The sequence below is a fragment of the Mastigoproctus giganteus genome, chromosome 1 (assembly GCF_048544385.1).
Source record: "Mastigoproctus giganteus isolate SK-2022 chromosome 1, ASM4854438v1, whole genome shotgun sequence".
In the NCBI taxonomy this organism is placed as follows: domain Eukaryota; kingdom Metazoa; phylum Arthropoda; class Arachnida; order Uropygi; family Thelyphonidae; genus Mastigoproctus; species Mastigoproctus giganteus.
Window position 1 is genome coordinate 247,145,680 of NC_143575.1, and position 18,135 is coordinate 247,163,814.

The 18,135-nt window shown below is 35.4% G+C and overlaps 1 protein-coding gene across 1 annotated transcript in view; it reads right to left on the reverse strand.

Moving 5' to 3' along the window:
* Polr2A (RNA polymerase II subunit RpII215) overlaps window positions 1–17,910 on the reverse strand; it is a 231,014-nt gene extending 213,104 nt beyond the window's left edge. The window contains exons 1-2 of the mRNA XM_090376751.1: window positions 17,742–17,910; window positions 14,560–14,829 (exon numbers count right to left, since the gene is read on the reverse strand). Coding sequence (XP_090232877.1) covers window positions 14,560–14,829; window positions 17,742–17,828 — 357 coding nt within the window. The 5' untranslated portion in view covers window positions 17,829–17,910. The remainder of the gene's footprint in view (window positions 1–14,559; window positions 14,830–17,741) is intronic.
* Window positions 17,911–18,135: the final 225 nt, after the last annotated feature.

Consider the following 18,135-nt stretch of genomic DNA (forward strand, 5'->3'; position numbering starts at 1 on the left):
TCAATATAGGCAGGTTGCCTCGTAGACCAAGGGCATGAAAGTCTCTAAGAATGCTGTGATACCAGGTGGTATCAAATGCCTTCTCTATGTTGATGGAGACCATAACATTTCATTCATTTCGGACAGAAGCATTGAGAACTGGGCCTTGATCATAAGATCTAAAGCAGACCTGTTTTGGCGAAAGCCATGTTGACTATTACTCATTAGATTTTGGTCTTCAATTATCCTAACGAGTCGTCTGTGGATCATTTTCTCAAGGATTTTACCGAGGCAACTGGAAAATGAAATTGGCCGGTAACTAAAAGAACTGGAGGGATCTTTACCGGGTTCCACATATATTTCTAAAATCGGATCTTCCTGGTTGGATGAGTAATTAGTATCCATGGAGGTGTTTTGAATATTTTTTTTGAAACTTTTTGTATGCAACTTTTACTATGTGATGCAATAGCAATCACGGGTGGGGAAGGACATGTCACCGGTACCGTAAGAGGTGTGTTACTGAGAGAGGACAACTCGAGCCCAGTCGGAGATTGATATGTTAAAGGGGACTGTAACATCAGTTTGGGTGGACACTGTTGTTTTTGTGCAATATTAGCATATGTACATTTGGGCATAGTAGGAGCAATTATTTTTCTTGCTGCTTGATAGGTTACCTTGTTCTCAACCTTATATTTAACAATTTTTTTCTTCGCCTTCCATCTGTCACAAGTTTTTGAGTGCACAGGTTGGTTGCCTTTGCAGTTGGGGCAAGTCTTTTCTGTCGCCAAACATTCAGATTGTGTATAATCAGAAGAGCCACAGTTGGGACACACTGGGTTTCCTCTGCATGTTGTTTAAGAGTGGCCATACTTTTGGCACTTGTAACATCTCAAAGGATTGGGTATGTATGGACGAATACGGCAAAGAAGATAACCCACTTTCACTGATGATGGTAGGTTTGGGGAATTAAATGTAAGGATAATAATCGTAGTGGGTGTAAGGTTATTGTCTTTTTTAATCACGATTCTTTTAGTTTCAATAACATTTTGATCATGAAGTTCTTGAATTATTTCTTCCTCTGTCACATTCAACAGATTCCAGGCGCTAGATATCACACCTTTAGATGTATTTAATGTTTTAGGAGGAGATACACTCACTGGTATACCTGCAAAATTTGTCAGTTGTAGAAGTTTCTCTGAATGTCTACAGTTTGCTGTTTCTAACAGTAGGTCTCCAGATTGTAGCCTTTTAACAGTCTTAGGAGATCCAGCAATACTCTCCAGGTTTTTCTGGATGAGGAAAGGAGATAACTTGCTGACAAGTTGGTCTGAAAGCGAGTGCATAATTAGAAATGCAGGAAAATCTGTTGTTGGTGAATTAGTTTTCAACCTCTTTGGTTGTATGATGTCAAAATCAGTATCATTCTCTGGTCAAGAGCTTGTCGACTCTAGAGGTGGAAACACATTTTGCTCCTTTTCGCCCTTGGCAGATGAGCTTTTCTACCAAGGTTTCCGGCCCCGCCACAGGAAGGCAGGAGTAGTGCCTGGTGTGACCAAGCGTAAAGTAGTATGGGGTTAGCAATAAATCTATAAGAAAAAAGAAAGGTGGCTTCCCTTTCTTGCTCTGTAGAAGAACTTTTTTGACAAAAGCTGTTATTAAATAAAAACAATGCTTAATGAGAGGAACGTAAAATAACTGTATATCACTTTTAAGAAATCACACTGAAAGTCACAGAGAAAAATCGCTCAGCCACAAACGCTTGGCACCTGGGGCCTCATTAAATAGCAGATTGTTCTGTCAGCTGTGTGAAGACAATGATGAGGAGTTTGAATAACTTCTTCTTCTTCTTCATACTGAAGTGTAATGGCTCTCCAAAGGCTCATGCTTGAAACATTTCTGTATTTTATTTGACATTGTTATAGAATTTCTGCAGTCTGTTGACCATGAATTATGCAAGAAAGTTAAACTTTTTGAATGGAGATGTGGCATATTAGGCCAACATTTATGACAAAATGAATATGCAGCTTCAAGGTGATAATTTCAATTTAGTTAAGACAAAAACTGTAATATCTACTTTCATCATGAAGTTGGAGTTGTTTAAACATAATATTGGCAGAAGAGTATTTTTTGCAGTTTCCTACCATGAACAGCATAAAAACATCCTATTTAGTCTGTGAGTTGGAAGAATATTGCTTGCATCTGCAGTCACTGAAAAGTGACTTTGAGAATCGCTTTAAAGATTTGATTGATTTGAAAATACCTGTCTGGGTAACAAAATCCATTCATTTGCAAAGCAGAAGAACAAGAACTTAGTTTGCAATAAGAAATTGTTGAGCTTCAAGATGATAAAGAATCGAAGCATATCTTCAACAGCAGAGCACATCAAGTCATGTGAAATTTCCTGCTCTATGAAGAAGCAAAACTTCTTTATATTGCCTTTCCATCTTATCTCGTCAAAGGAGGATTTAGTGCAGTGAATCGCATACTAGTGAAGAATCAAAACCATTTGGATATTGTTAGTCGTGGTGACTTAAGACTATTACTATCCAAGTATATACCTTCAGATATTGTGAAGTTGGCCAAAACTCATCAAGCTCAAGGATCACACTAGTATTTCATAATCTCATTTTATTTACTTTTCTATAACTATGTATATTAATAAATCATAGTAAGACTTTGATGTGTAATCTAAGTGCAATAAAAAGGCATGATAAAAACAATCAGTAATAATCACTGAAAATACCTTTTATGCATCACTCGTATTTTAAGAGAAGAATAGGAAGCATTGGCATATACTTAATCTGAGGGGGGTATTGGGCAGAAAAAGATTTTGTAAGGGGACATCGGGTCAAAAAAGGTTGGGTAACGTTGCCTTAGATGGTAGGTAGGGCTTCCAATACCCGGATCAAAGTCATTTTTTCTGGGATTGAAATACCAGTGTTGATACAAAAAATACCGATTGTTCGGTACTAATTAAAAAAAAAATAATGATTTATAATTTAATCACATAGAGGTTACAACCACCTTTATGCAATTATGACGTCGTTATCTCTACTAGCAAATGTTCGATAAATCATCGATAGGACACCATGCAACATATTGGACATGCAACACTGTATCGTAACTCCCAAGTCCTGTTCCTCCACTACAAACTTTAGTTCAACTCCACCAAATGTATAAGTTATTTTGGGTTTGCTGTTCCCCAGGTGTAAGACCTTACATTTTGCTGAATTAAAGCATAGCTGCCACTTTTCTCACCATCCTGGAAGTCTATCTAGGTCACTCTGAAGAAGCTCTACTTGGCGGCAATCATTAACTACTCTACTGATCTTTATATCATCTGCAAGGTTAGACCTCTCGCCTTCCATCCCATCATAGATGTCATTTAAGATAATCAAAAACAACAGTAGTCCCGATACTGATCCTTGGGGAACCCCACTTCTTACATTAACCCAATCTGAGGAATAACCATTTATCACAACCCTCTGCCTTGTGCCCTCATGCTATCCATCTAAGGATTTTTCCCTATGATTTCAGCCTGCTCCAACTTATAAAGTAACCACTCATGTGGGACTGAGTGAAATGCTTTGCTGAAATCCAAATAAACATGTCGAAATTATTCCCTAAATCCAGCTCACGAGTGACCTGTCAAAATGGCTGACTAGATTTGTTAAACCTGATTTTCCGTTTACAAAACCATGCTGTGTATCCTACAGAATTCCGTTTCCATCTAAATGATCCTGAATTCCACCCTTGATCCCTCCATGATTTCCCTACTACTGTTAGACTAGCTAGTCGGTAATTTCCCGTTACACTCCTAGAACCGCCTTTATGTTCCAATTTACACCAATCCAACGGAATCTCTCCTGGGTCCAGTGATGCTCTCATAACTAGCCTTAATGGTTCAATGCACTCACTTGCCACCTCTTAAGATTATAGGGTATATGCCATCAACCACAGGAGCCTTACTCGCCTGTAGGTGCAAAAGTTCTCATTAAATAATCATTTGAAATTTCAACATCGTTAATTTTTTTCAACTTCACTTCTATAATATCTCATTGACACAAAGGGTTTTTTTATGTAAATATTGATGCAAAGTAACTGTTTAGTTCATCTGCAACTTCAGCTATGTTATCTAATACTATCCTACGTCCATTACATAAGGGTCTAATCTGATTTGTCCTTCTGTTCTTTGCATTTATGTATGTGAAGAATTCCTTAACTGCACTCTTTGCTCTCTCCCAGACTCAATAAAGATACAATAGTGAAAATTATACTTCATTTAATAAAACATCTTTCTCCTTCAGAAAAAGATGAACATAATTCAATCATGGAAGACCGACATGGAACAGAACATCAGTGTTCCACAAATTCTTTCCAAAATAAGAAATTGCCAGACTCCAATGAGATTTTAAAAGATGGACTTGAGTTGGAAATTAATGAAATACTTTTAACTATTTTTGCTAAAAATGTTTAAAGCCTAGAAAATATGGACTGAGATCGTCTATGATTATCTCAGTACAATAGTACCAGAATAGAATCCGAAAGGGCGTTTTCTGCTGCTAATCAAATACCATATGTACCAAAATTAGATCCATTTTAAACGATCATACTATTGATTGTTTATGTTTCTTAAGACCTCACTTTATTCGGACAGGTAATGTGGATGCTTAAATATAACTAAACTTTGCAGTAAAAATATGTATTTTTTTTGTTTTTAGAATAACTGTATTTTAATGATTTTTTTTCAGAAAATTTATTATTGCAATAAAAGTTTATTTAAAACATGAATTCAAGTAATTACAGTACTTGTTTTTTTCCCTTACTTTATTGCACCTAATTGTCTCAAAATTTATTGAGAAAAACGTTTGTTTGAAATACTGATATTCCAAAAACTGGATATCGGTATCCAGGTTTCATACATTAAAAATACTGATATTAAGATTTTGATCAGTATTGTAAGCCCTAATGGTAGGTTAGGAGATAATATAATAATTATATATATGTGGCACACCCAGCCTCTATGGAGAAAAGCAGTATTTCTCCATTCTACTGCTAACTCTCTTTTCTTTCTTTTTCTTTCTTTCTCTCTCTCTCTCTCTCTCTCTCTCTCTCTCTCTCTCTCTCTCTCTCTCTCTCTCTCTCTCTCTCTCTCACACACACACACGCACGCACGGTAACTCAGAAGTTTGTTTTTGGTTGGTGCAGCAAAAGCCTTTCTTGTACCATATGATTAATAATAATAATATATATATGAGCAGTTGGAAGTTAATCATTAATATACTGACATTATTAACTGTATTTATAGGCTAATGCACTTGCTGTGGCAATGGATGCATTACATCCATAATGTGTTGTACATAGTATGAATCAGAGCTGTAATACTCAATACGTTCTACGTTGATATTAATATTTGTAAAATAATAAGAGGAGTTTACCTCAATATAGTATGTAGAACACTTCCGTATGATACTCTCCAGAAATTAAAATTAAAAAATCAAAAACTTACATTAGAGCAAAAAATAAATAATTAAAAACCAATTTAACACAATTAAAAATAATCTAACAAAATATTGAAAACGATTTTCCTTCCTGAAGCTGACAAAGTTTTTCGACCATATGTCGTGATCACAGGAATGAAAATTACTGAATAGGGTTGAACCTGAAACTTGAATAGTGATTATTTGTCTTTGCGCATGGGCGTAAAGGTCCACGCATCGGAGATCAAATATGGCCGCCGAACATTAACAGAATTCTTGTGTAATTTAATTTCTATGGTTTCTGCAATTAATAGTCGCGTACAATTACATTGAACATTAAGTATTTTGGTCTTGTTAAATAAAAAAATATGTTTTTTGTTAATGGCATGAAAGGCTAATTCTGACGCTGCCGAACGAGAAGCACGAACTAAGGCTTCATGTTGATTTACATGAATATTCAGAGAAAATTGCGTCGAACCTTGATAAGACGAGTCGCAATCACCGCAAGAAATGTTGTATACCAGATCATTAATTTGTGTTGTGAATGCGGAAAGAACCGAGCGATTGTTCAGTATAGTGTGTAATTTCCGTATTGGCCTGGCTACAATTTTAAATTCAGTATCTCAAGAATCTGTTAAGCTGTTTGTGCCACTGTTCAACATATGGGACAGAAATAAAGTATTTTTTGATATAACTATTGTTGATTGGTGTAGTATTTTGTATCCTATCCTTAGCTTGTACCCTAATCCGATTTATTGTGGCAAGGGGATAACCCCTATATAAGAACCCGCTAGTTAATATTTGTATTTCTGAGCCCAAAGCAGATTCCGTCGTTGAATATTTATAGGAATTTAGAAATTGATTAAAGATAATAAATCTTTTGTAGATGAACGGGTGATAGCTATTATAATGTAGAAGCATACCGGTGTTTGTAGGTTTTCGATAGATGCTAAATTGGATTTTATTCGAGTCCCATAAGAGTGAAATTTAGAAAGTTTAATGACTTTGTATCCATATCCTCCCTTTCCAATGTAAATTTGAGTCTAGAATGAATATTATTAAACGAATGTAAAATGTCTTGGATAGTACTACTATCAGTAATAACTAGAACATCATCTAAATACTTCCCACAGTATGTGATACAGGGTCGAAAAGGTGTTAAATGTATATGCTCAATCGTTGAGAGATAGATCTCTGACATTAAGCCGCTCAAGTTCAAACCCATTGGCAATCCAAAAATTTGTTTGTACACCTTGTCTCAAAAGGTGATATAGTTGGCCTCAACTAACAGTTTAATCAAGTGAAAAATATCCTTAATAGGTAGCTTCGTATAATTAATCGGTATCGAGTTTTTATTTAACATATCCCAAATAATATGTAATATGTATTCAACGTATACATTCGTATATAATGAGGTAACATCTAGTGAGAATAAATTGTCATTGTCATCAAGTCTACAGTCTTCAAGATTATTAAATAATGTATCGTAGTTCTTAATCCCAAATTGTATTACCTGTCTAAAGGGTTTTATAATGCTATATACATGTGTGGCTAAGGATGGAAATGCCGAGTTCATGTAAGAAACAATAGGTCGGATAGGAAATCCAGTCTTGTGTAATTTTACCTGCCCGAAAAGTGCAGGAATATTGTATGTTCTGGTCTTCAATTCCTTTAACTGGGCCATAGTAATGTAGTCATTTTTTTGATACGTGGTAACGTTTTATTGTATTGATTGACCAAATTGGTAAACAGTGCCGGGTCTACTTCAAAATAAGTGGAGGTATCTGAAACAACTGAATCTAACTTATTAATATAATCAGGTTTATCTAGTATTACCACCGTATCTCCTTTATCTGCCCTCTGTATAATAATGTCCTTATTTCCCCGAAGTTCTCATAAAGCTGAACTGTCATGTGTATTCAATTTAGGAAGTCGCATTTCTTTTATGTTATTCACTACTTGGTTAACTTGTTGAATAAATAAATCTTTTTGTGGAACATTACGAAGTCAAAATTCAATATCAATTATGCACTGTTTTTTAGGCAGTTTGAGGTGGTAAATTATAATGTAGTCCTTTGGATAAAAGTGAAATCTGGTCCTGCGATAGCGTATACGAGGAAAGATTTGTAACCTGTTGATATGTTGGTTCGTTGAATACTGGGTGAAGGGGTGTTCTTGACCTAGCTGACGTATTCTGTGGTAGTACGTTGTGTGTCTGTGGGGGGGGGGGGGGGGGATTGTCGCCAACTCGTATGTACTTGGTCACAAGCCCACAACAATGTGTTAGATTTAATTATTTATTTTTTACTCTAATGTAAGTTTTAGATTTTTTCGTTTTAATTTCTGGAGAATATCATACGGAAGTGTTCTACGTACTATATTGAGGTAAACTCCTCTTATTATTTTACAAATAGTATTTTTATAACACTATGGGGAAGATAATCATGTATAGATATTCATATTAAGACATATATCTCGATAGATCTTTATAAAACGCATAGGATAATATAACGTACAAAAGGGTAATATGTATATACACATATACAGGTTGAATACCAAAAATATGATTTGATGTAATATAATAAATTTAGAAGTTACATAAATAATTTGAATCTAAACCATAATACAATAAGAAAGATTTTTTTAGTAATACTGCAAGGCACTCATTTATCATTGTTGACCTGATACAGAACAAAGTATATAAGTTTATAAATTAAAGTAAGAATTAGGTAAGGCATATTTACCATGTTTTGGTTTTGTATATTATATTATCCTATGCATTTTCTATAGACCTATCGAGGTGTATATATATACACTGGTGTTCAAAGAAAGTGCATCACCTAGGAATTTCACATTTCAAACCATTTTTCACGATGGTACGTTACATTAATGACTAGCATCACAAATAGAAATATAAACAAAAGATATTAATAGTTAAGGCAAAGCTAAGTAATATTCCAAAATGAGGATTTTCAACAAAATGAAAAGTTCTAATATTTAGTTGAAACTAATATTTAGTTGAACCGCCTCGTGCCCTGATGACAGCAGCACACCGTCGATGCATCGACAAGATCAATTTCTGAAGATAATCAGCTGATAGTTCATGGTTGCAAACATGAATTACGGCTTCCTGAAGTTCGTGAAGGGTCTTTTGGTTTCTTTCTGGCAACTGCAGATTCCACATGATGCCAACAGTTCTCTATAGGATTCAGGTCTGGCCAGGCTGTTTCCTGGCCAGCTAACAGTTGTAACGGACCGTTCTTCCAACCATTTTTTCACCTGTAACAAATGTAAACACATTACTGTCGAACCTCTAATGCAGAAATGAAGCTAAAGTAACTACAGAAATGCCTACTTAAGCTTTTCGCCCGATGACAAAGAGCAGAGTTGTCCTGAAAGATGCAGTTACTTGGCAGGTTGAAATGGCCTCTAATGATTGGTAGCAATTACTTTCCAATATAGCCATGTATCCATTGGCATTTACGGAACCTTTTATAAACTGTAGGTGATACAAAATGCACACCTATATGATTTGGCTAATATGGAATTTCACTGTAGACACCATACAGTCTAGATGGTATTCTTCACCATGTCTACGGAGAATTGTTTGTCTTGAATCAGAGCCCTGCAGGCTGAATTTTTTCTCATCCGAGACAATAACTGACTTCCACTACTCGGGGGGGGGGGGGTCCATTTGACATGCTCCTCACACCAAATTACTCGGCCTTTTTCATTTTTTGTGTGAGGAGAGGCTTCTTCTTAGGAGGATGGGCCACAAGTCCACTTTTGAAGAGGCGTCTTCTGACTGTTACGGCGCTTGCTACCACTCCTGTATGTTCTTCCCATTCTCTTTTCAGCACAGATGAAAAAGCTTTACGGTTTTTAAGGCATAAGTGCTTCGAAACGCTGTCTTGTTTTTGGTTCAAACCATTTTTCACGATGGTACGTTACATTAATGACTAGCATCACAAATAGAAATAGTTGTTTGAGTCAGGTTCCTTTTTTCCTATCAGCAGAACCAGTATTCTTGAGTTTGAAAAGAAATCTATTCACTGTTGACTGATTACAAGACACTCTATAAGCAATATGACAGGAAGAATATCCTTCCTCATGTACAATAACACTCTTTCTTTGTGGCGTTGACTGGTAACTCGCCATCCTGACACAGCAAGGAATGACTGCAAACGGTCAAGACCATTTTCCTCAAAAAAGGAAACGGCATAGAAATATATAAGAAGAAGGGCACGAATTTGAGGGGTCTTTTGTCCTTTTTGCACGTTGTGTAGAGGTGTCGGGTGGTATGTAGAGAAGTTGTGTATAGGGTTGTTCATGTGGAAGTTTTGTGGAGTAATGGCATAAAATGTGAGGAAGGGAAACCTGCTAGTTGAGAAATAAAGCCGAAGTTTGCTGGAGAAAAGGTTTTCGAGGAAAAAGAACATGAAAATAGGATCCTATAATATCAGAGGTGAGCGGTGGGCCTTTAGATATCCAGGACAGATTAATATTTAGCAAGTTGATCAGGAAAGTAAGTTGCCAATTTTCTTTTATAATGTCTCCAGCTCTAAATTTATTCGGACTAGAAAGATTTAGTACCAACTGGAACTCCCTGAAGGCATTCGGTGTTCCTGAGAAGTAATATGTGTTTCATAAGACTATTGTAAAGAATAGAATATTAACTCTTTAGAGAAACATTTTTAATATTCAGATTGTAGGTGTTTTCTCAGAGATGGGATATGTATATGGAATTGTATACAAGTAAATTGTAATAACTGTGAATAACTCTCTTGCAAAGTGGAGAAGTAGAAATATTCATGTTACTCAGGAAGACTGTATTTTATATGTATGTGTTAACTGATGAGAATTTTGTCTTATAAGGTGATATGTATGATTAAGACTTAACAATATTATTATATGTATATTAAATTGTTCTTTGATGTTAACGTGTGTCGGGAGTAAATTTGTCTTCACTCTACTCTGTATTCCGAAAGGACATGTTTTCCCTGCAGTCAGAGGGCCTAACAGATTTAAAATAAAATAGGACAGCAGACATTACATGGCAGTGCTTGTGTTAAATGTTATAGGTAAAAGTTGGCTTTAATCAGCCAGAACAAACAATATCCCTACAAATGGTTTGAGTAGGCTCAATTCTGATGGATTCTTCCTCTTGCTCAGATTACAAACCTGAGGGGGCATAAACTCAAATTGAGGACAGTTGTAGAATAAATGTGCAAAAATTTACCTTTAGCCAGCACACAGTTGATTTCTGAAACAAACTTCCATCTGTCATTGTGGAAATTGATAGTTTAAATAAATTCAAGGAAGAACTGGACAAACTTTTGGAGCCAACGGATGGATGAAATGGGAAGCGGTTTTTTTTTTTTGGCTGATGCTGTATAAGCTTGCCTTTCTTGCATGATATGCTTCCACCAATGCTAATATCACCCCAAAGGGATTTTCATATCACTCATGGAGATTCCAATATACAGTATCACAAATAACTGGAGGCTATTCAACATAAAATGAAATACCCAGAACACTAACAGAAATAAGGGAAAAGACTAACACATACAAAATCATGATATGCAACAACACAAGTAAATAAATGCATTATCATATGTCATAAAATGTTTGGCTGGAGGAGTCAATATTTATCAATGAAGGTTTCTATTTATATCTTTAAGGATTTTAAATTTTATTTTAACTCAAATATTTGTAATGCTTTTTATCAGTTTATATTTTATTTATATTGCATCAGTTTTAGTTTCTATAAATGATTTTAGTAATGCAGTATAGCAAGTGAATGCTAATAGTTTGTATCGCAAACCACTCTTGACCTTCATGGCTATTTCTATGAAAAATGGATATTGCTGATAACAATAAAAATAAACTACAAAATACAGCTTATAGCTAATGGCATTCCTAAAAGGTTACACAAGGTATTATATGCCTCTATATTTGGGCAGCCAGGAAGTCTCCAAAAACACACAAAAGGAGAATGACTGTGCCAACTAAGACCATCAAAATGATTATACATCTTCCTTGGGACAACTGATGAGTAAACAGAAGAAAAGGGTGATGATGAGAAAGATGAAAAATGTGTAATCATCACTGAATTGTCATGTTAAATCATATTACAAATAATATATACAGTGGATTCCGGTTATTTGGGCCACCGGTTAATTGGAGCAAATCTTAAAAAACAGAAACCAATCAAGAAAATAGCCAGGGTTTACTTCGCTTAATTGGGACAGCATGCCGTTTAATTGGGGCAGGAGACCGCAGCACTGGAGATTACCCTACGATTGTCTCCAACGGTAACCACATGGTTCAGTCAAAATTCTGGAGGTCACAATTTACAGAGATCGAATTTATAATTTCAGTGGGCATAATATGTGCAATTTTTTGCACATATTATGCACAAACTACAAAATACAGCTTATAGCTAATGGCATTCCTAAAAGGTTACACAAGGTATTATATGCCTCTATATTTGGGCAGCCAGGAAGTCTCCAAAAACGCACAAAAGGAGAATGACTGTGCCAACTAAGACCATCAAAATGATTATACATCTTCCTTGGGACAACTGATGAGTAAACAGAAGAAAAGGGTGATGATGAGAAAGATGAAAAAGGTGTAATCATCACTGAATTGTCATGTTAAATCATATTACAAATAATATATACAGTGGATTCCGGTTATTTGGGCCACCGGTTAATTGGAGCAAATCTTAAAAAACAGAAACCAATCAAGAAAATAGCCAGGGTTTACTTCGCTTAATTGGGACAGCATGCCGTTTAATTGGGGCAGGAGACCGCAGCACTGGAGATTACCCTACGATTGTCTCCAACGGTAACCACATGGTTCAGTCAAACTTTTCCACAAATATAATACATATAATATTGTTAATACAGTGGATTCTGGTTATTTGGGCGACCAGTTAATCGGGGCAGCCATTTAACTGGTGGCGCAAAAAATTTTATTGTTTTATTGCACCATAAAACAATAAAAACAATTAGAAGTCACCTGTTTATTGGGCTTTTCTGTTAGTGAAATCTATCCTAAACAGACAGTAAACTCGATCTTACTGAATTTGCGATAATACTGACAGCTGGAATTCTGTGGGTTAAATGGTGAAATGTGTTTATACTTCCATGAAATCTTCAATCATATAAAAAAATTAATTTTCAGATCTTCTCTTTCATTCCTATTTTTAAAGCTTTGTCACTCGTTACTCTGTTCTCACTTGCACATATCGTGTTATTTGCAATTTGTGTGTGCCGTGTTCTTTGTTATTGATTGCTTATCTTTTTACTGTTTTAAATTTTAAACCCCACCCACAAATGTCAGTGAACAGAAATGTCAACTAGTTCGTAAGTACATATTAATTATTCCAATTTTCATGTATCATTTAATTTTTTAATTGGTAAGGTAATAAAGGATAAATTTGTGCTTAATATATCTTTGCTTTTATAGTCTGTGGATAATATTCCTCCTATTTTGGCTAATTAGAATTGCTGTTTAATAGAATTAAAATTCAATTCACAAACGTGATCACAATGACCGACGCTTACCATACATCGTATAGTGAACGGTACTTTACTATGGTAAGTTCGTTGTAGCGTGATTTGATTGAACAGTGAACTAATTGTAAAGGGGGGGGAGTACATTGTATTTTTAACTATTTACGTGATACTTTGGATAATTGGGGCAGCCGCTTAATCAGGCCAAAATGCACTAGTCCCGATGTGTCTCAAATCACCGGAATGGACTGTATACATAAATTTGTATCACCTTAAATCATTTATTTATCACTAATTTAGTTTAAAGCATGTGTAATCTCTTTTAAACTAACTTAAAGTTTCCACTTACAAAAAATTATTGCTCATAATCTAGTCCACTTGCTACTAAAATTTACTGCTGCCTTATTTCTCAGAGAAGTTTTCTTCCAGCATTATTTATCTTCAGTAATACCCAGATTTCTGGATATAATGCATCCTCTAATCTTTCTTGACATAAATATGATACCTAGTTGATATTGTGTACAGTGTTGTCTTTCTTATGAACATCTGCTGTTCGCAGTGTAGAAATTATTAATCTCATAGATCCAAAATGAGCTACCATTAAATTCTGTTTCCATATCAAAGCAAGTAATTCATTTCCTCTCTAAATCTTTAATGAAGATCAAAAGAGAACCGCATTAATCAAGGAACTCACTCAAGCATTCTTCACCTTTTCTGCAGCTATTTCCATATGCAGTGTTCATCCCAAATGGCATCAAATTCTGCCACCTTTATACTATATTTCTGGATGTTTGTTTGTTTGTTATTTGGTTTTTAGGAGCATTAGCAACTAAGGCCATATTGCTCCGGGATATGCGGTGGTTATTCCCTGAATGACCTTTCCGCATCCTCCGTATTTGGTGGTGACGGGCTCGAACCCCGGTCTAATCAAGAAGCGTGTGTTACGCACTGCTGCTCCTTCCCACCTGGCTACGGAGGTGCCCCTTTATTTCTGGATCACTTGATGCATATGAAACACCTAGTAACTACCCGCTCATTGTTCAACTTTAACTTTTCATCCTCTTCATTCATTCCTCCCTTCCTTTACTATTTTCTGGAAGGAACAACCTTCCTTCCAGATATCATATTCCAGATCATATACATTGCTAAAAAATTTCTTTCATTCTTCAATCCCTCCACAGTATTATAAAACAATAAAAATAAAACTGAATTAAGGTGAAATATGTGCTTTCCTGTGTTCAGGGTGCATGCTCAAAATTTAGTAGATGAAAAAAAAATTTACAGATTTCAGAGATGTAACACACACATTTTCTTCTTTTCTTGAACTGGAAACGTAAACACAAACATGTATGGAAATCCATACATGTTTTAGGGTTTCAGTATTCTTTATATTTTTAATCATTTATATTGATGTGAAATCTAACAAACCTTTAACATTTGATCTTATACATATTTCAGGAAATTGATCTATGTCAACAGTACCATTACTTACATATTAGTAATGAAAAATTATTTTTAAATCTAAATGTTAAATTTTTAAATTTAACTAAAAAACTGTGGAGAAAAACATTTTTACTTACCGGACAAACAAGGAGTTTAGAGCAATAAAAACACACACATCTTAAAATTTTTATAGTTTTTATCAAAAAGCCCACATGAAACACCGGTTTAGCGAGTTCAATATGCCCAAAATGGCCTGGGCACTCTGTCATATTTCCAGCACATGTCTGACAACGTGAATGTCTGTCAATGACACCCTGACGAGGGTCCATCAAACCTCCAAGTTTAGGTCGACCGCCTTCATATATTTCGGGATAGCGGATACCTCCTTCAGTAACTGACATACGCCGCTGTAAAAAAAAAGGAAAAAGAAGAGATAAATTACAAATTTATTTGTTTCGTAATTACAAAACATACCATTGTGTGATGTGTGTCATTAGGCAAAACAAAAGTCTATCTAGTAGAAAAAGGTATTTTAACCCCCCGCTGTCATTAATCTGTACAGAGTAGTATAAAGCATCTTACCAATGAAACCTGCGCCATACCTGTATGTTGTCATCTGATATCCAAATTCAGAATTGCATAATTTGTCCGTATTCATCTGGCCATTTTCTTCCACATTCTGGATGTCTAATTTTTTTAATCTCCAATACTTATTAGAATGTGGAAATGTTTTCCTTCACAATTACTTAAAGTGCATTATTCTGTGTTTCAAATTTGGAATCCGAGGTGGCAATGCATGGAATCATATCAGATACTAATCCAATCTGTTTACTGAATGCATCATTTAACTATTCTCAAACTGAGAGAACACAAGGTGCTCACTTGTTTCAGGTGTATAACAAACCATACAATACATACACATAAGCCTCAAGTACCATATCACTAAGTTCGGTGATGTGTTCAGGCTTAACCTGAAATCGGCAGACACAGGATAGTCCAGTCTCCCGGTCTTTTTTTTTTTTTAGTGCTTTCATGCACTTCAACCATCCCTTGCAGCTGAAACTTAATGTACCTTTAAAGAAAAGTGTTTTCTTTGAATTCTTTATTGAAAATTCATGAAACCTCCACATAAAACACACAAAGGGACAAAAACATAAAACGATACTTTGATATTATCGATGTTTTTGCTGCGATAATGCATACTGTGGCACTTTTCTGTTATAGCCACTGTAACTTCTGCGCTATCTATTGCCGGCCACGTTGTTGTTGTTGTTATTTTGGTTTTTAGGAGCATTAGCAACTAAGGCCATATTGCTCCGGGAATATGCGGTGGTCCTTTCCGCATCCTCCGTATTTGGTGGTGACGAGCTCGAACCCCGGTCTTATCAAGAAGCGTGTGCTACGCACTGCTGCTCCTTCCCACCTGGCTACGGAGGCGCCGCCGGCCACGTAAGCTATAACACTCTCCATTGACACAGATATGATAGCACGTGTGATCTGTGATAATGAAACCCGACGATATCGCAGCAGTCACGGTGGATATAACAGAAAAGTACCCGCACTATATGTACCATAATTTGTTTGGGTATCACTCACATTCTTATAAGTGATGCTTAAATAAATACAGAGGGTGTAAATCTCAAGTTGTAAATAGAAAAACTATGACAAATTTTAAAAACCCGCGAGGACGTCCGAGGACACCTTAAAAAAGAGGACATGCCCTCGGAAACCCGGACATATGGTCACCCTACATCAGAGGATGTAGCTTATTTCGTGTAAAGAGACTTTATGCCCACAGCTAGCATTACACTTTATAAATAGCACGACTTGCAATTTTAACTGCCGAGAAAAAAAAAATAGTATTAGTAATGGCTATATGGTGCAAAGAAGCATAAGGTTTATGCTGCACCAGCCAGAAAAAAAAAAACAGTAAAACAAAATTAAATAAAAAATAAAAGAAAAGGAAATATACAACCTATGCATTTACCTCCACCTGCCTAACTATTCAGAAGACCTTTGAATTTCCCAAAACTGTCAGTCTCTAGCACCCATGTAGGTAACTTATTCCAGTAATTTATAACTCACTAGCTAAAATAAAACTTCCTGCAATCCAGTCTAAACATCCCCCCCCGGTAACTTGAATTTATGGCCCCTAGTTCTAGAATCATTTATAACCGTGAAAAGTTTGCCCTCATTCACTTTTACTTTTGTCACCCAGGGCCTTAAACACCTCAATCAAGTCTCCTCTATAGTTTTCACCCTATGCAACCCACATATTTGAAATCTTTCTTCATATGGACACCAATTATAGCACTATTAATAGTGCTATAATGAAATGTCATTAGAGCCAAAATTAATGGTTAAAGTAGTAGATAAATGCCTGATAAGAAACAAAAACAAAAATTGAGAAAATCTGATGTCTTCCATTAATTGAAACTACTGATATGGTATTTTACAGTATATGAATATTACACAAAGATCAAATGCATCAATGCTGATTAACTGTTGGATATGAAATACAGATAATAAATAATGGCAAGATGAGTTCTGCTGATTTCAGTGAGAGATAGAGAAACTACTTACATGGCTAACCAAAATCAATCACTTGCAAATTTTAATGACCAAAAATGTCACATTTTTTAAAATTTGTCACTGGATGTATACTGTATTGTTATTTTCTTTTAGTCATGGAATCCAGTACCACAGGTCCTTTTTCATTTATACAATTTATCTAGCTACCAAGGATTATTTGTCAGGCATTACAGATATCTGCTTAATCTGAATATATATATATCGAAACGAAACGAATCGAATATATATATATATATATATATAACGAGGCCTTGAATAATCTTTGGTTCTATATTGCATATATCAGACATTTTCAATCAGTTACAGTAGGCAGTTTACAGTTAGCGGGGGGGGGGGGTTCAAATAGTACCATAACATCTCAACTAAGCAAAAGACATTTTTCAGTGTCGAAGCTACTCATTATCGACGATGGCTTTGTAATCTGATTTCCTACATTTCTACTTTCATCTTCCAACGAAATGTATTTTTAATGATTTAAAATTAATGCATAAATATATATAGGAAAGATATCTATTGATTAACCAGATGTCATTTCACCTATTAGTAGGTGACATTATATTGTAGAATAAAGTTGGAACAACTTCTAACCAAATATAAACTAAAAATATACAAGACTTAACACTAATTCGAAAAGCCTAAAATTGATCTAAGATACAACTGAATATGAAAAACGCAATAAACACAATACACTATTATTAATTTTTATATTAATATTATTACAACATACCACTTCATCTGGGCTCAAGATCCCAAATTGAACCCTCTTTACTTCACGTAAAGTTGCCTTTGAATCGGATGTAATTATTGTAGTCATCTTGTTTGAGATGACTACAATGAGACGACTTCGTAATTTAGTTGCTGGTGCAACTTCTCTACACTCACCGACACAGCAATGATTGACGGGTCCTGACTCCGCCCACTGTCACGTGATCTTCTGTTCATACGTGTCACTGCGCCACGCCAATTACTTAATAAATTACTTCGAAAATTAATACTTATACAAATCGCTGTTAGAAAAGTCACTTGATATCTGTAGAGATCGGACTAGTCCCTGCAGAAATGGGGAACTGGGAAAAAAAATTTATACAAAAAAATTATAACAAAAATGGAAAATCCTATAT